Raw genomic sequence first — 19976 nt, forward strand, 5'->3', positions numbered from 1 at the left:
CACTGTTCCTGTGGAGCTGCTAAGAGGCCGACAAACATGTACAACTGTATTTATAGGCAGCTCCCAGGTGTGAAGCAGGGCGATGCAGAAAATGCATTTGTGCTCAGCAAACCTGGCATCTATAAATAAATGTTTAAGAAATAAGGCTGAGAGGAGTGGCCGAGATTCAGAGTAGTGCTGTGTCATTTATCTTTCTGTCAATTCCAGAGAAGGTAAAACACACACAGTGTTTGGGGGGTCTACTTTTCATGAAATATTGTTTCACATATTGATCCAGCAGAGGAAGAAGATGGAAATGCAGAGGCTCAGAGCTGTTTATTCCCTGGCAGACCTCTTACCGGAGGTCAATGTTTTTCAGGTGGCTCATTCTGGCCAGAGTACACAACTCCAGACTCTCCACTCTGTTCCCAGCCATGGCCAGCTTATCCACTGCACTCAATCTCTCCAGCACAGCAGGGATGTGAGAGAAGTTATTGAAGGAGAGCCCGAGGCTGTTGAGCTGGGACAGGCCACCCAGCTCTTCAGGCAGGGAGCTCAGGTGGTTTCCATCCAAAGACAGCGTCTGTAGGCTACAAGATGGAGAGGAAAGAAGAAGGTTTTAGTACTCAGAATATCTGCTTGTGTCCACTTGAGATGAAATAGTAGTTGTTTACTGAGCAGCATCCTACATTAAGCAGGTCCACAGGATGAAAAAAGCCTGATTTAGCTTGCTTAATCTGATTGCATAACAAAATATTTGAACGTAATGCATTTCACCGAATCCATTAAAACCTCAATCCAGGTTTTATGAGAACATGTACACAAAAAAAGTGCCAACCACAACTCCAGAAAAGGAGATATTACAAAGAATAGATGATTATCTTTCTTATTTCTTGTTTCTGTTATTGAATATTGATGATACTCAGCTTGAGGGCAACATATTGTGTTTCTGTTTTGTTAATTTGTTTTCTGAAATATTAATCTACAAAACACCTAAAATATGTAATACCTCCCCTAAAATACCATACGATTGTGCTTTTCTTCTGGATTGTTGTGATGGCTTGCCCTTCCCAATATGTGTGTGATATACAGAGGAAACAGGGACACAATTTAAAAAAGGACGTTTATTTGCCAAACGCTTAGGTTTACCTTTTGTGTTTAGTGCACCTACAGAACGAGGCATGTTTTTGAGTTATATCAACTGTTGTGCTTCTTTTAAAACGTACTCACTTACACAGGTAGCGCCGTCTCCTTTAAAGGTCAGCTACATTGCAATGTGTGCAGGATTGAACTGCAGATTTACTTCTTTTAGAACTTGCAGGTGTACCTTTCATGTGCTGCTGCAATGACCTAATGCCGTTCAAATAGAGTTTTGAGTGTACTGTTCATGCATATCCTAACTATGTGTGTGTGTCTACTGTGTGCAACGTATGCATGTATGTGTGTGACTGCGTCGCACCTTTGAAGGTTGCCTATCTGGACGGGGATGGTGTGGAGACTGTTACAGGAGAGGTTGAGTTCAGTCAGGGTGAGGATCTCACACACGCATTCAGGGAACACACCCAGACGGTTGTGAGACAAGTTCAGACTCTTCAGCTGGGAAAACCTGAAGAAAGAGAGAACAGCATGGAGATCACTGCTTTTCATTGTGACATTTGCCCAATTTATTTGCACACATGTCACAATCTGTTGTAACAACGTAAGTGGGTGTGTCTACCCGGTGTTATATGTTGTGTTGTTGCTTTCATATGTATAACAGAAGGTGAGTGTGACGTAAGGAAAGGCCGTTGAAAATAAAGGAGGATTCAATGACACAGACAAGCACCAGTTTACTAGCTGACCTACAAGTTGTGCCTCAGGAGAAACGAATGGCAAGAACTGTGAATGAAAGTAAGATATAAAGGTAGGAACTAACTGCTGAAGCTGAATATCCAGGAAATTAAAAACAGTGGGAGTTGTGTACTGTTATTTGAGACAACCTTGAAAGAAAAAGACGATGTTACAACTTTCTTATTTCTTTTGGAATATTGATGATATCCTCCTCGGCTTTAGGACAATACGTAGTGTTTTCTGTTTTATTAATTTGTTTTCTAAAATATCTACAAAAACCCTTAAAATACATAATGTCCCCTAAATCACTCAATGTCTTGGCAGGCAAGAAGAGACAGATGTAACACGAATTCAAATCACACCATTAGTAATGATTATTACTAGTGTATGATGTCATCACATATAGAACAGCCAGTCATACAATGTCTACTACATTTGATGAAGATAGGATTGGAAGGTGTGTGTTCATTCATAAAGTGTGCTGTCGCCACCTAAACTGGCTGTTCTAAATAGAAACACATCCTAAGCATCTATTTGAGTGTGTGTGAGTGTGAATCCATGCCAGGCTGCTGCACAGTCAGATCTCCTACATTAACCCTTCCTCTTGTTCCTGAAGATGCTGTGAGCACTGAAGGCTCCTTGTGAGTCCCAGTAGAAAAAATATCTTTCTAAATATAGAAATAAAAGGCTGCACAGAGAGAAATTAAATGCACGTTGGGTCACCTGATTTTGATCACTGTATAAACATTTCTCACAAGAAATAAAATCCAAATAAAATAAACTATGAAACTACAGCATAGTGCCCCAAAATGCAGCAGAGATGATCAATTGTGCAGAAAAATATGTCAGCAAGCCAGACACTTTCTGCCTGTCTGAACCCATGTGTGTGTACAATGATCCGGGTAAAGGATGTGTGACTACCTGGGGAGGTGGAGCAGTCCTCCAGGCCCCTGGAGGCTCATGAAGTTGTGTCTCAGGTTGAGGTGGGTGACATCCTGACTGTAAAATAGATATTCAGGCACTGCTTCTAGACTGTAGCAGGACAGGTCCACGAGGCTGACTGTCTGAGACACCACCTACACACACACACACACACACACACACACACACACACACACACACACACACACACACACACACACACATACACAGACACAGACACACACACAGACACACACACACACAGACACAGACACACACAGACACACAGACACACACACACACACAGACACACACACACACACACACACACACACACACACACACACACACACACACACACACACACAGACACACACAGACACACAGACACACACACACACACAGACACACAGACACACACACACACACAGACACACACAGACACACACACACACACACAGACACACACACACACAGACACACACACACACACACACACTCACACACACACACACACACACACACACACACACTCACACACACACACAGACACACACACAGTTAAGAAAGGAAACTTTAAGTTCTTAGACACTAACAATCACATACACATATTTGTGTCAGCATCACATCTATTATATTTCATACCTCATACAGTTGCAAGTCCTTCCTTTATTACAGCCTTGCAATCCTAAATCGATCAACACAATCAGGCAGTGACCACCTTAAGCCTCGTGGTGAACTCCGACCCCAAACACAACAAACAGCAGGCTCCACTGTTTAAACATGTTTTACCATAGGGGAGCTGGGACAGTGCAGGCAACGGCATTGACTTCCAATTATGCAAGCAGTCAGCTGCTATCTCAAGACATTACTTCAGACAGCAATGCCCCATTTTCCATTTCAATGAAGTTTGTCATCCAGAGAAACACAGTCATCATTAATTAAGAGAGTCAGAATAACTCCTTAAGGATGAGGCAGTTAAAGGCCTTAGCCAACACACTGTACACTGAATGGCCTGTTTATTAGCTACACATGTTTAAAACTAGTGCTGTCTAATACATAACAGTCCTGTAATAAATCCTACCATAACATTCTTTCCTCAAACTGTTTTTTAGACAGGTGTTGATTCTACTTTATGGTCGTTTTGAAGGTTGTATTTTGTGATGCTGTGAGAATTTCCACAGAGAATGAATGTGAGACACAAAATGTCCTCCAAGTGTCAAGAAGAATCTCAGTGTCACGGCTTGTGTGACTGATCTACATGTGTGATTTTGTATTTATTTCAGCAAAGTTAAAATCTCACTGCTGTAACAGTGCAGTTCCACAGCTTTGTCTCACATTCTGCTGGTACAAAATGTTGCACACAGACACAGACATCACCGCAGAGATGACTGTTTACAGGCCAGCCACCATTGCTGCCTACCCAGCAGTACTCGTCCAGTTCAGTCTGAGGACAGGCTCCACCATTAACTACATTGCTCCACACTGTGCAGCAACCCAGAAAATGGGACGGCTGCTCAGCAGAGCGTGACATCACGTCACCGCTTTTCGAGATGACAAAGACAAAACTCTCCCACAAAACTATTCATCTGCCAGCCACTTAAAAACAACTCCTCTTTAAAAAAGACTAATTAAAGGACGTGAGAGTAGGACAATGGACACAGATTGACAGAAGAATTACAGAAGGGTAGAAAGAAAATAAAACAGTTTAGCTATTCTTGGTCACTCCACATTGATTCAATCGTTCATACATCATTTCCTTTTAAGCAGACACTCTGCTCTTGTGTGGTTAACAACATTGTCCAACCAGCACAGCAGCAACTAGCAAATTGACCAAAGCTAAACATATCATCGGGTGTTCTCCTTTACCTACTGTTTAAAAATCAGTGAATTTGTTTCATAATTTCCTCAGGAATATCTCGTCCAGTAAGGAAGCACTTCTTTGAGATATCCTGAGCTGGCAAACGTAAAATCTCACAATGACAGTTCCCAAGATGGTGCAGTAGTTTAGCCTCTATGGTATCACACTCCACCAAAACACACACGCTTGTCAACTTCATTTCTGTCTTTGTGCTTCCTGTTTTATTTTGTTACTTACCTCTCCTCTCATCCTTTGTCTGCTCTGCCCCTGATGTGTTTCACCTGAATCTAACCAACCTCTGCTCCTCTGTGTCTGTATTAACCCCATGTAGTCTGTCTCTCGATGCCAGTTCGTCTTCCTACCTCCGTGTCTAGCGTTCCAGCATACTTCCTCAGGTCAGTAACCCGAACACTTGTATCAGCAATGATATGTTGTGGTTTCTTTCTTTGGAAAAATAATGCTAAATGTAAATGTAAATAAAACACTGGCCCAAATATGACCAAAAACGTTCATCAATCATCACTAATCTTGATAGAAACCAATCGTTTAAGTCTCAAGCTAAACACATTGCACTAACTTACTCTCACCCAGTAATCCATACCACCACGGTAGAGAGAGATCCTAGACTAAGCATGAATCTGCAACTAATTGGATTTTCTTTCTTTTTCCGTTTGGCTTTCTCCTCCCATGGCTAATTGCATGCTGGCTCTGCCTCAGTGGATCGGCTCTCACGGAGGCTGTTCAGCTCCAGGAAGGGGCTGCACTACGATAGCCATTAATTAGTATATTAGAGACAAAGAAAGCAGAGCAAGATTCTCTGAAAGACACGGTATATATCACAAACATTATAATGTGTTTAGGTCAGTTAGCATCCTCTAGTCTACAGAGACCTGTACAAACTCAATGAATGTGCCCTCTGATGGACGTAACAAAGATAAACTCAGTGATAGAGTCATGCTGTTCAACCAATGAAAGAAACCGCTGCCTCTGTTAACAATCAGACACACTCAGAGAGCAGTTTCTGATTGGATGACCCAACAGGTAGAGGACCTCTTTAGTCCCAACATCTAATCTCTAATTAAACAAACCCAGAGGGACTAACTGGAAACAAACAACGCATCGTTAACACACACTCTTTGTCTCTTGCTTACTTTTGATGCCTGCCGATGCCATCGTTGGTAATCTGCGAGTGTGTCAAAGTTGACAAAGTATGTCTGGGCCTGTGATCCGGCTGAGCTGAACATCAGACAGTGCTGCCTCCGCTTCACCTCCTCCACCTCAATACAAAGACAATACACAGATACGATGAGGAGGAACACTGGGAGAGAAAACACAAATGGAAAATGAGGATTATCTTAACTTATTAATGCAAAGATAACGGTAAAAGATTAACTCAATTTTCATTTTAACATTGCAGTTGGTTTTGGAGAGTTTAATGCATTTTTAGGAGGATAGCTTTAAGAGTGCATAATGGTAAGCTCTGTCTATATAGCTTTTATGTGTTGAGATCAGAAGTTTTCAACTATTTTACATCAAAAGAAAAAAGTATAAAGACTTGAATGAACAAAACGTATCTTACTTTATTGCTTTGATTACTGTGGTTCAAGGTAAATATAAAATACTACTGTATTTTATTTAGTTGTATAACATTCTGTGGCCCACATAGCACACAGTTGAGATGCATTGCTTAAAGTCGACATGAACACTGGAGAATCATGTTTTTAACTGCTTTATCAGCTCCATCCAGCTGTCCAACCCAGCCATGTGTTCCAGTGTTTCTACTAGTGATGGGCAGGTCGAACCATAACACAGGTTGCCATCTGTCCCCATGTTGGGCAGGTGTGGGCTGAGCTTACTAGAAAATATATAAATATATAGTTTGGGCAGGCAAGTCAAAAAGTGACAGAGCAGCGTTCTGAGTAGAACATATAAATAACTTACAGAAACAGTGCATGCAATAGTCCAGCTTGTCTTCCCTTCCCTGTCTCTCTCTCAAATACACACACACACACACACACACACACACACACACACACACACACACACACACACACACACACACACACACACACACACACACACACACACACACACACACACACACACACACACACACACACACACACACTGTTTGTGGGTTGGGCTGGGATCGGCTGGTTGATTGAAGCATATTTTTGCGGGTCAGGCGGTCAGGCGGTGCGGATCGGCTCTTATAGCAGGTCTAGTTAATCTGTGCATCACTAGTCTTGACACTCTGGAGTGTGGGTTAAACCCAGGCACAGAAAAAGGTCAACATCCCTTCAGGTTGTCTGTTCTATACTGTAGACTCTCACCTTTCCCCCCACCAAGGGCAGGATGTGCATCTTCCCAGTCAGGCAGTCTTTGACGGAGGCCACGATTAGACAGGTGCCGCAGAGGAGGACCTGCCGCTCTGCCCACTTGTGCAGCTGCGACTTGCCCTTCCTGACACTGAATACGCCTTTCAGCAGGGTCCGCTCCTGCTGGTCTGCATTCACTGGACGCTCTGGAGGGAAAAGCCCACACACAGAGGTTAGTGTAGGTCTGCAGACATCCATCTAATGCACAAGAACCACCGAAAGAAAAAATGGAGCTAATTAATACCAAATGTTCTGCAGTGACACATAGGATGGAAGCTTCCAGAAAATGAAGTCATATAGATTCTTACAGGTCAGTATGATATCACCTTACACACCTCAGAAATCCCAGGAAATGATCTTACATCAACACTCAGGGTGAACACTGCCCTATTACCTCATGTACTGTACATCTGGATCGATCTTATTACACGATAATAAGTTTGATCCTTGATCTCTGGCCGTACTACTCATCAGTGTTCATGTTTCTCACGTGTTACAGATAGACACACAATGCAGGACTCAGTTTAGTGCCAGTGCAGAACTCTAAGCCATAGTATCTCAACTGATCCTTGTAATTAAGGATCGGACCTCTTCTCTTTTCCCTTTTGCAAATAATTCCTCCTCCCTCTCTTTATAGATCAAACTTGGATCTATGAAATCAACACAACGGCAACACATTCGAGCTATGGCGCAGGTAAATTGTCATGGTGTCCTGTAAATGGTGTATGAATAATATATCTACTCCTGCCTCCTTTCACTCTCAATAGCTGTCCTAATGTAACACAAGCATCCGGCATATTGATGAATGAGTCAGGGTTTTGTAACACTAAATGTCACTCTTTTCAATTAAATTATGCCAACTTGCACATCAGGAAGCTTTAGCTGGCCGGTACAGGAAGACACATCAGACAGCAGTGCTGTTGTCTCCGCCCGTTTTCAAGTACTTTCTGGTTAATGGCAGGTCAAATAAGCACAGAGGAGACACTGCCACAGCCTCTTGTCCTCCCTGTACATTTTCTTTAAACCAACGTATGCTGCCTCCCACTCAGATGCACTCATTGGCAACCTGCTCCCTCTCCCTCCTTCTGTCTGCCATGCTCTTCCTTTCCACCTTCTCGTTCCCTTCACAAGGGCATACAGATAAAATGAAAGGCTGCTCTTGTTCTTTTCACCAGGGAAACTGATAATGAACAAGCCAAGTGCTTCTGACAACAAATTGGCTGGCCGGCAGATCAATAAGTGGTGAGTGATCCTTGGGCGTCCCCTCACTCACAGAGAAAATTAGAGACACAAAGCCCTACAAGGGGGGGAGGGGAAATTCCTTGGACATGGAGCTTGATATTGAACCACAATGTTTTGTTTCTGGTATTGACGTTAATGTGTAGCACAGAATGCTGAAAGTCGGCATTGAAAGATTCAGATTCTTACTGTTCTTCTCTCTTAAGAGCCTTTATTCCTTTCTTACAGGAATACATATATATGGTGCCAACACTCAGGTATCATAACGTTCAAACAGTCTTACTTTTAATCTTAAAAGATGGAGACAAGGAATTATTATCATGGACTAATATTTAAATCCATTCAGGTATCCACACATAAATCCCTTCTCTGTATGGAAAATACAAAAATAGTCATCACGTCCTCCGTGATCTTGGGTTCGCTTTGTTGATTTCTTCTTTGATTTTTGTACTTTCTGTCTCTTGTATTTTGTTTTGGATTTACTTCCCATGCGGGGCACACGGTTGAAAGTGACCTTTATCACAAGTAATATATAAATCTATAAGCTATAATATTATATATATATATATATATATATATATATATATAATATCATATCATATCGTATTTAATAGAATATATTATCCTATAAATCTTATCTGGATATGTATGATGACACTGTCAGACTCATAAACTCATACATCAATTCTGTGCCAACCTAAAACAATTTGCCAATCAATCGATGGACAGAAAATGAATTGACAACTATTGATAATGATCATACTCAACATACTGCTTTTGCAATTCCATATCAATACAATCACTCATCTGAAAATCATCATCATGACCTATTTACGCAATATCAAACAAGTCACAGCCATAAAGAGCCAACTTTCAAACCAAACACACATGGTATCCCTCAAGGTCTGTGGGGCTATACGTTGCTAGGGAAACAGGTTGTTCACAAAACCAAAGTCCAATCTGAGCTGGTAAACCTTCATACTGTCTCCAGAAACCTCTGGCTGCCGGCCAAATGAATCCCATCCCACTGATGACGGATGACGTTAACGATTCCAGGTCTCCAGAGGGGTTTGGTGACATGGTCGTGGATGGTGTATAACACTATTTACTGTTACAGGACGGTTTTGTCCAAGTTACAGGAGACTGGAGGAGCAGGGCCACTGAGGCTGTGCTGCCTCCACTAAACTAATCATCAACTTGTCAGGCAGCCTCCTTGGAGAGCTTTACAAACCACAGTGTGACAAGTGACAGATCAGAGAGACAACTTTATGACTTCTTATCTCTCCTCTGCTCATCTCAAGGCAGGCTGCAGCCTTCACTCGCCAGCAAACCCAGTGACATCTCTCACTTCACGAGGCATGTCAGATGAGCAACAAGGTCATCACAGGTCACATTCTGCTCCCTTATCACTGGAGAATAAAAATGGACAGAGAAACAGATGGGAAGGGGGATAGGCGGGAAGAGAGAGGTGCAGAGGGAAGGGAGAAAAAGCAGAACTGAGAGGCACATGAAAGGTATAAAATAGGATTTGATTGGGTGATGGAGAAATAAGAGAGGAAGCCAACTGAGGAACTGGAACAGGGTGGAGGACTAAAAAGTAAAACTGAGGCATTTGTCAAAAATAACTGCACATCTAAACTGCTTTATTAATAGTATAACATGTATTATTAAGTGTTAGGAAAAGAGCGTAAACAATTAATAAATCATTTGCTCTGATGAGTCACAGAAAACATATCTGCAACTATTCTGAAAATTAAGTATTCATTTAAGTTGGGGTTCTTTTTTCAAGCAAAAATGCCAAACATTTAATGGTTCCAACCTCTAAGATAGACAAATGGTCTCCAAAAATATCTATAAGAGTAGCAATGTATAATTCAGAACAGCTGTTGATTAACTGGATGACAGCAGACTTTAACCAAAGTACAGTAATGTATGAACATTGCAAAAATCATCATTGTAGGAAGGATAGGAAATCTGATTTAGGTCTCTTTCTATTTGATTGTCAAAACACAAATGTCTTTGTTTTAAATTCTATCTCACGATCTTGTTCTGAAGGGTGTATTTCAACCTGTTTTAATCCCATGATTTCATGGCAACTGTCGAGCATTCAGCTGAACACAATACTCCTTGTATCCCGGAGCATTTTTGTCTTGCTCAAGATTGCATAGATTGCGTTAGCATGCAGTAGGGGGTCAGTGGAGGCGGAAACACAGTCTGATTTGACTCAGAACAGCAAACTCCTTTTGGCAGCAAATTCAAATTCAACCCACCACCCAGATGTCCGCTGTTGGTGGTCGGTGTTTACCTCTATGAAATACAAACTCTCATTTAAACTTGTGCAATAAATTACATTTTGATATCAAATATGGGACGCCTGCACTGTGCATAACACAGATGGGAGACGCACAGCTGAATACTGCTTCTGCAGATGACATTAGTGTATATATCCTTCAGCAGCAGTAAGCCATTCGACTTGAAAACTGACCATGAGTCTTGGATGAAAGGCAGTCTGCAGGTTTCAAATGAGACGGAGGAAATCCTCAGGAGAAACTGAGCTCCATCATAGAAACAGCATGTTATGAGGAGCTGTCAGGAAACCAAGGACTCCGCTCTTCGCAGAGCTCTTTGCTCGGGGCAATTTTGTGGGAATCCAGATAAACAGAGTTTCATTTTTCTCTTAAATCCCAGTCTGACTGCTTCTCCACTTTTTGTCCATGTAAACAAATTATTTCTGCCTTTAGATCATAAAATGAAAAGGCAAGTTTGTGCTTGATTATCTACTATGATTTTAGTTTTTCTATTCCTCCAGGACATGATTTTCCAAAAAAAAACACCAAACCGATAAGTTATAACGTGAGTTCACACTGCTCGTAGATAACTTATTCCCTTCTGCTCAATGACAGCAAGCCTGATGTGAATTATGCACAGCAACTTCAGGTCTGTAAGCTCAAAGATGCAGGGCGGAGATCACCCAGGCGGAGGTGGAACGGGGCTCAGTGGAGCTTACAGCAGGACTCGTCATCGCTGCAGCTGCATGAGCCGACACAGAGAATCACTGGCCCTCAGGTCTCTGCAGTTATTTTCACAAGGAGTGTTTTTTATTAAGTCAGCATTTGAAAATGTTTACTCCCCTGTCCATGTTTGCTTTCATCTCATCTGTGCACCACAGCAGGAGGGTGAGTGTGTGTGTGTGTGTGTGTGTGTGTGTGTGTGTGTGGGACGTTGGAGAAGGTTCAAGATTAGTTTCCTAAACAAATAGAAGGACAGTAAAGTTTAATAAATTACCTGCTGTATTGAACTTTGAAACACTTCACTGGCTTAAGAGAAAATAAGGCCATAAAACAGACAAATGCACAGGGTTTAGTTTTTAAATATGAAAGGCAAAGCTGACGCATACAGTGCACGACATCAGGTAGTTCTGCCGTGGTTGTATTCTGTACTGGTGGACTACAGCTTCCATCATCTGCGTAGTCAGAGCATTATCCCTGACAACAGCTGTGAGACAAGCAAGCACCTGGAAGAGGGATCTTAGAACAAGGCTGCTGTTGTGTGTTTCCACAATGCATCACAGCCCACCTTCAACACCACTGTGGGTGGGAATGAAAAACCAGGGATCTACGGGTGAAGCTGTATGACTGGAACACCATCACAACTCAGCACAACCACAACAACCTGCAAGTTGTACTCCAAAAGTTACTTCTCACTACTTCTCCAGTTCTAAGAGCAGGAAATGGCCAAAGTGAAGTTGTGCCCCCAGCCTTGGCGGTGCATCAAGAGTGCTGAAGTACCAGTCATGCCTGGTCTCTGGTCCTCTTTTCCCATGAGTTGACAAAAGGAGGCAGGAAGTCTCCAAGGGGTCTGGCTAGACTCTGACCAGTGTGTCCTGACTACTGATAGTAGCCAAGATCCGACTCTCATGGTGGCAAGAGGCGAACAACAGTAAAGCTTCTACTGGACAAATAGGGACTAGGAATAAGACCGAGGCCACAGTGAGCTTACGATCTGACAGCTAAACCAACAAACCAACATCAGCAGAATTACCAGGCAGACACACAGAGAAAGTTGTGTTCATTCCAAAGAGGCTCGATAGATTAAAAACGTACAACACTGCTGCTTATAGACAGGAATAATTAATAGGATGGTGTAGTGTGTTTATGACAGATAAAGCAGGAAGCCATGGTATCTTATACTATACAGAAGTCCAGGATTCAAAGTTTACACTTCTTAGCTGAGCAACAAAAATGCCATAGAACCCTCACAATTACAATAATATTAATATCAAACATAATACTTTCTGTGTGGAGTTCACCAAGTCTTCCTAGTCAGGAAAACTAGAGAATTTCAATACAAAGCGGTTGAGATTGATGAGTAGCTTGTGTTGTTATTCAGTGTGGCGGCACACCGTTTCTATGTAGGGAGGATTGTGTACTTTCTGTGGGAGGAATTACATGTGAGCCTTTTAGAAGCCGTGGTCTGCTCAGGCTTCCTGTTTCTCTGGCACAGCAGTACGTGAGCAGTTCAAACACCAAACATAAGGCGTTCCACTGACTCGACACAAGTTCAGTCGGTTTATCAAGTGGAAACACATTACAGAACATCGTTCACCATTTAGCCTTAATGGCAAATCCCATAATTGCTGCTACTGTAAGAGTATCATTAGACCACTGCACAGACTCACACAGGAAGAGCTGTGGGTTTTCTGTGAGCTGTATTAAAACACATGCAGGTATACCCCAAATAGCCACATCCACTCTGCATTAATATATCACTCTGACGCAGGTATACTCCGTCACTCCAGTCCATCACCACAGAGGGAATGATGGTCACTCACTTATCATGAGGCCATGATGGGTGTGTGTTTGTGTTATCCCAGGCTATATTGAATTCTAGAGACAGCTTCAGAAAGGCATTACTCTCAGGGAGCCAATACCAACAGCTGGCTTCACTTTGTCCTTGCTGAAAGCACTCACACTTTCATGTACACAGAGATGAAAAGAGGACGTTCTGAAACATTTGACCTGCTGCCACCAGTTCTTAGGCCTTCAGGTGAATGTCCCCCCTGCCAGATGCCACAGAGCAGCAGCAGATTATAGTGAAGTCTGGGACCGATGGCCCTGTGGGTTACTACTCACCGCTGTAGAAGCGGATCAAACAGCTGAGGTCTGAGTTGGCTGCTTCTTGCTGTACTCGTACAGGCTCTGTGTAGCCCATAGCTGCCAGGTAGTCATACAGCATCTGGAGTGGACGCTCAGAGGGGTCCAGCCTTCTACAGGACAAAAGAGAAGGAGAGGAGGTGGAACAAATTAGTTAGACCAGTTTCTTTCACTTAGTATAAGGAACACACACACACTGAATTATTAACATCATTAACAAGGTGAATGATGCTGTGAACTATGGAAAAGTGTCTCTTTTACTGCACTACTACACAGTAGTAGGTATGGTTTACAGCAACGATGGTGCATTCACACAGCTGTTTTCACTTCATTTGGCTAATTAGACCTCTCTGGATGGTGTTTGTACGTACGGACAGTGGTGATATATGGTGATTGACGTTATCTTTTACACTGTTTGTGCGTGTTAACTCCAGCTTGGTTCCACTCAACATCAACCTGTGTAAAGGCATATCAGCCAAAATAACTGAAAATGGGGGTGGGTGTGCAGAGTGTGCATAAACTGATTGAGTTTCCAAGTACAAGCCAGGTCAGAGATGTGTTTTTTAATTTCATCAGGGTGTGTTTTACATTTTATTAGCTGACAGGAGCAATCATAGATGATTTAGCAAGTTCTCAGTTTCTTACTACCGAGTGCTGAGCGAAGGCGGTTGTTGTTTGCAGAAGAAGCAGAGGGATAGGAACATTCCCAACTGTGTAACCTTATTAACTAGCTGCTATCCTTGTACTGTACTGCCTGGTACCTCCTGTGAAAATCAATTATCAGCATAATGGAGCAAAGCTTACAAATGGAATCCAAATCCCAATATTTGTGGGGAGACATGGTTTTCTAAAAGGCTGCTACAGTATCTGTGTTTAATGTTTTTATAATGTTGATGCAAAGTAATCTTGCAGTTATTGAAGGTTCAAGTTTAGAACTGAAAGCAAGTACATGATCATATTATCAAAAACCTCTCCCATCAGCTGTATTGAACACATTAACCCTCACCTTGATCAACAGGCGTTTTACCCAGCCTCTTACCTTCACCTTGTCAGTGAGCATACAAGCTAATGGCCCTGCATCCCTTAGCTGGGTGCCTGATCAAGCTTGGATCACCGAACCTGACTCCGGTCGCTGGCACTGTGTGAGGTTCTGTCTGCTCTTTCAGAACCAATCACAGGGGTATTCTTGAATTGCAATTGGTCTGGGGCCTCACCGTGTAGATACAAGCAGATGAGATGAGATTTCTGTGCAGGGCAGCAGGCCTCACTCATTACTCACTACATTTCAGAGTGAGGAGCTCAGAGATTTGAGAGGCCCATGGTATCAGGACGCTAACTCCTCGGTAAGGGGTCAGTTGAGATGTCTGGGAGCCTCCCTGTGGAAGTGTTCTGGGCATGTCAAACTGGGAGGAAACCCTGGGCATACCCAGAACACGTCGGAGGGATTACATATATCATCTGTCATGGGAGCACTTAGGGATCCCCAAGGAAGAGACTGTCGCTGGGAAAAAGAGAACACTGGACTGGCTCTGCTCACCCTGTTGGCACTGTGACCCTGACCAGAATAAGTAAATCAAAAATGGATGAATACAAGGATGGATATGGATATCAACTCTGTTGCCTCAGTAACTTTATCTTAAAAGGGAGTTTGTCTGAAAATACAACGTTCCCTAAGCAGGGAAAAACAGAGCATCCAGTAAGCAGCACAATACTACTGCTATAAATAGAAAATCACTTTTATCCCTTCCATCACGTCCTTCCTTACAAACCTTTCTTCAGTGCTTGTCCCAGTGCTGTCGACAGCTTTGTATGTTTCAGATGTCCCTTTATACAGTACACGCATCACAGTAATAACACAGTAATAACACCCTTTACAGCACATGCTTCTATAGTAAGTTTAGAACAAAGTATTTACAAGAAGCCCCTTTAAGGTCAAACACAAACGGAGTCCTAGCTCATGGTTTTCCATTTTTTAATTTCAATGCATTTAGCCTGTATTACTGTGTACTGCCCACAGCTTCATCAGTATAATGTATAAAGTTGGTTCATGTTGTTAGTTGATCACACCATTGGCTGAGATTAATAACCACTAGTCATATTTACTGCACAATAACATGTCCATGGCGTGATATTCCAGTCATTAATACCACAGGCACAATCATTTTAAATTCTCCACTATACAGTAAATGCACCACTTATATTTTTTCCTAGGACCCAACATGCATTGCATGATGGGAAGATGTTGCTCTGTGATGCTCATATAAAATATGCCACAAACCACTGTGATTTCAGCTATAGCCCGTTTGTTATTTCAGACTCAGCTTTCTAATAACTTCACATATGCTTTACTAGGAAAGCAAATAGGAACGACCCAGATTCCTTCCTGGCCACGGATCAGTGCACCACCTTTTTATCCTTTCACAGATAATCAAGGGGTCGTTTGCTATTTCTGTGTTCATGTGTGTTGTGGAGCTGAGGGAGGCGTATAGTCATGTTCCTTCAGGTTATTCTGGGTGAGGTGCCGTGGGAGTGTGGGATGTTGCAGCAGGTGCTGTGTTTGCCTTCTTTGCTTTAAGTGAAGCTTAATTAAGGTGAAATTCTGTTTGCGGTTTTCTTGGACAGGATAACAAGTAAAGCCCAGGCCTGGTGTAGGCTGTGGTAGACGATGAGATGAGATGAGATATGACTCTGTGTCACACCCGTTTCAGCTGTGTTATTGTGTGTGTGATGGAAGAGATGTGCTTCCATTTGAACCTAAGCAGCTGTCTAAACTAATTGTACAACATCTCATGTTTCACTTGCACTGTATACACGTATCTGCAACCCATTGCATCATTTTACATCTAACAAGGGGCACAGGGTATCAGGGATACGCCTGTCAGGGCTTTTTACCAAGGAAGTATCTGAAATACTGTTGGTCTCTGGGCAGCCATTCTTACTTTTTATGGGAAATGCCTCAAATACAGATATCACATTTGCCCACAAGAAATGATAAAGTATGAGCTTTCTTTGATGGATTAACTTAAAGTGCGTATTTACCTGACCAGGTCTCCATGCAGCTGAACATAGAGTCCATGTCCGTCCCTCTGAGCACATAGTTCCTCCACTGTGGTGCTGGTGGAGCAGAGCACCAACTGTAGGTCTGTCTGAGGGGTGGAGGATGCCTGTGGGCCAGATGCAGGCGGCTGGGGGTCCACCGTCCCCCCATACAGACACACACAGCCCCGCTGGGTGTCCCCCTTTAACCAGTCCCGCTCTCTTGATCCAAACCTGGTCTTTCTTGTCACACAGCCACAGCTCCCGTTCCGCTTCATGTTGCGCTGCTGACATAGAAGGAGTCATTTAAACACACATACATATCAGTGTGTTTAATAGCCATGGGCTGCCCAAAGAGCTTCATGTTGGTTCGAATGTAAAACGCTGACCCTCTCAATGGGCTTACTTCAACACACCATCTGTGCTGATAGTTACCAAATAGATAAACATGAAACAGGTTTAAACAGTAAAATAGGGCTGATACAGTCATTTACAGCAGATAGGGGAACTTCCTGAAGCAACGTAAGATTTCAACCATCAACCATCAGACTGCTCAACTACAGCTTCAGAGGAACAACACAGGTTTCATGATGATTGTGTGGACATTTTTATTTAACACTGCCTTTCTATCTGTATGCAACTCAAATGAGAATTATACAGTTCAATTAAGTGAAGGTGACACTGCTGGATATTAGTGCAGCTATATTTGTAGTAGTGAAGGAGCACCCCCCCACCACCACATTGTAATCAATGTTCTATAATCAATATTCAGTTATCAGTACGTAGCTGGTAATTCCACTGAAGACAGCATGCCATTGCAAATGACTTCTAGATTTCTTGAGGAGCATCTGTCTTGTCCTGACCATCATCTTAAGAACAATCTTTAATGTTTTTTTATCCTATTACCTTTCTGGCTGATGAATGAGTCTGTGGCTCCACTACTTACAGGAACCAGAAACTCACGCTGCTGTTGTTCTCTTGCCCTAAGCACTTGTGGTGGTGTTTAATGTGCACTACCCTAATCTTTTTCCTGAAATGATGCAATGCTATGTTGTCTGAATTTGACATTAATAAGAACTACTATTGTGCCAAAATGTCAGTTACATCAGTGGCCTTCGACAGACTACCATTCACAGGCACAATGAAGGAGTACGGCATACAACATGTCACTTATCCAAGAGGTAAAGATATCAAAGTATTCTGACTCTGCATGTAGGCAGCACACACAGAAACAGCAACACACACACACACACACACACACACACACACACACACTACAATATACACAGTTTGTCAAGAATGCACGTTGACCCTACATCTCTGCAGAATATTCATATGAAAGTCCAGAGAGCATGGAGGTAAGTGACTTACAGGCATCTTATCAGTTATGATACTCAAAAAGGTTTTGAGCAATTTGCTGCTGAGTGTGAAGTAAGAGGGCCTCAAAGACAGAGCGAGAGTTTACAATTCACAGATCAGCCACCTGCCAAAACACACACACACACACACACACACACACACACACACACACACACACCCAATGATGCAACAACTAACTGATTTCCCCAAACTATAACAATAACACAAGTTCAGACACAACTGACTGTATGAAAACTTCAACTCAGAAGATGCAGACTTGCAACAACAGAAGACATCTCTGTTATCATAATGATTCGTTCACTTTGGTTTTTGAATATCAAAAAATAATAACAAATCTTGGTCACAACTTCCCAGAGCCCAAAGTCAAAAACTTAATTTAGCTGAAGAAAATGAATACATGGTATGATTTATTCCTCCAGGCCTGTGGGAGGATCATGTGTACATATATCTGTCTGTCTATACACAGCAAATCTAGCATACTGGACCCAGCAGCCTTATATTTATTTGCTCATTTATAAATGTATGCTTAATGAACTCTCATGGTTGTGGTGATTCACAAATTTAGAAAAAACTATTTTATTGAATATTTGATATATTAATTGTTCCACAAGTAATTAACAACTGCTTCAGTAGCCAAAGGCATTTCCAGCAATCAACTAGGCTAATCAAAATAAAATATTTATGACTTTTCTATGGATGTCCAAAAACTGACATCCATAGGAATGTTTGGTCTCATGTGAACTGGAGCATCTGCAGTTAAATTCCAACCAAGTTGGTACGATCCATTATGATATACACTGTAACAGATGATAGTTTTTTATGTTCTATGCAACTTTCTATTGCATTATTGAACCTGAATGATTTTTAAAAAAACAACTTGAATTTGTTAACTTAATTTAATGTTAATCGAGAATCGTCTTTATCAACAAAAAGCATTTGCTCTGTAAAGCTTCTAAGCAGTCCTTGAGGTAATTGTTTTCTTCAACTTCTATTTTCAAGGTCATGAATAAACTCAGACTTTCCCTTCCTTAATAGGACATAATTGAAGTTATAGAGCGGGAATATAATCAGAGAGCAGAGTTAGTTTAAATTCTACCTGTTCACCTCCAGTTGGAAAAACTGATGCCACGGTGAAAGCTGCCATACCTTTTCCTCATTAGCTACTGGTGCATCTGAGTAAAGCCCCGAACAAACCCTGATTTAATTAACATGCCAGAGGGTGCGTTTTCTTACTGATATTCAAAATCACAACTTGATTATGTATTTGATGTTGCATGAAAAAGAAGAGAAAGCATTGCCCCTTAAAAATGACTGAATTACAACGAAAACATTTTACTTATGGCATCATGCACTTATTAACAGGGTGACTCATTTTATTTGATGACATTAATGTGCGTTCTTCGATTGAATACAATAACTGAGTAATGCATAGACTTTAAGAGAAATAGCACAGCTGAGATTCTGTGTTTGTCGTTGCCTTGTGAGCAGCTACCTCTGGGACTTATATGTCATTACACATCACGTGTCTTGACCTAAAATGTCATAGAAGAACTGTTCAGCTGTGGGCCTTCCTATCAAAGCTCTAGTGTGTGTGTGTGTGTGTGTGTGTGTGTGTGTGTGTGTGGTTTGTGGATGTTAATTGGCTCTGGTACATTCCTCACTGAGTGGCAATCAGCCACCAATCAATCACCAACCAGAGAATATCAATCCTTGGATATCCAACCAACAATATCACAAGGATGCCTGTTCATGATCTTGCACTTTGCCCTGTTTGAATCACGAACTGCAACGTAAGAAAGAGCCCTGACACGTTAACACCACGTAGATATATCTGTCGAGCACTGTTTGAATCATCTACTGCATCATAGAAAGAATTGCTCTCGTAATGACTTGCCTTTAGCACTCGGATGCCCGTCGCAGCATGAGCTCCCGGACCACTGCGGCTACCGCGACCTGCAGTCTGGTTCAGCCCCGCTTGGTGTACCACTGTGTCCGGCTGCCTGTCTATGCAAGACCCGTTATCTCCGATATCACCTCCTTTCGTTTTGTTGCTGGTCGGCACGACCGCGATGCTGTTGTCCTCGTCCTCCATCGCCATATGTATGATCCCTATTAACAGCGACGACAACCGAGAAGTGCCGTCCCGTTACGCGACTGGCGGATTCCCACGGAGAGGTGAAAACGCATCCCGTGTCGGTG

At 42.3% G+C, this 19976-nt stretch overlaps 1 protein-coding gene across 1 annotated transcript in view; it reads right to left on the minus strand.

The window, feature by feature from the left end:
* phlpp2 (PH domain and leucine rich repeat protein phosphatase 2) overlaps positions 1-19922 on the minus strand; it is a 32229-nt gene extending 12307 nt beyond the window's left edge. Inside the window, exons 1-8 of the mRNA XM_084013712.1 lie at positions 19672-19922; positions 16401-16681; positions 13341-13474; positions 6925-7115; positions 5743-5868; positions 2731-2885; positions 1439-1585; positions 339-569 (exon numbers count right to left, since the gene is read on the minus strand). Coding sequence (XP_083869838.1) covers positions 339-569; positions 1439-1585; positions 2731-2885; positions 5743-5868; positions 6925-7115; positions 13341-13474; positions 16401-16681; positions 19672-19875 — 1469 coding nt within the window. The 5' untranslated portion in view covers positions 19876-19922. The remainder of the gene's footprint in view (positions 1-338; positions 570-1438; positions 1586-2730; positions 2886-5742; positions 5869-6924; positions 7116-13340; positions 13475-16400; positions 16682-19671) is intronic.
* Between the last annotated feature and the right edge of the window lie 54 nt (positions 19923-19976).

Source organism: Eutrigla gurnardus (assembly GCF_963514095.1).
Source record: "Eutrigla gurnardus genome assembly, chromosome: 1".
Classification (NCBI taxonomy): domain Eukaryota; kingdom Metazoa; phylum Chordata; class Actinopteri; order Perciformes; family Triglidae; genus Eutrigla; species Eutrigla gurnardus.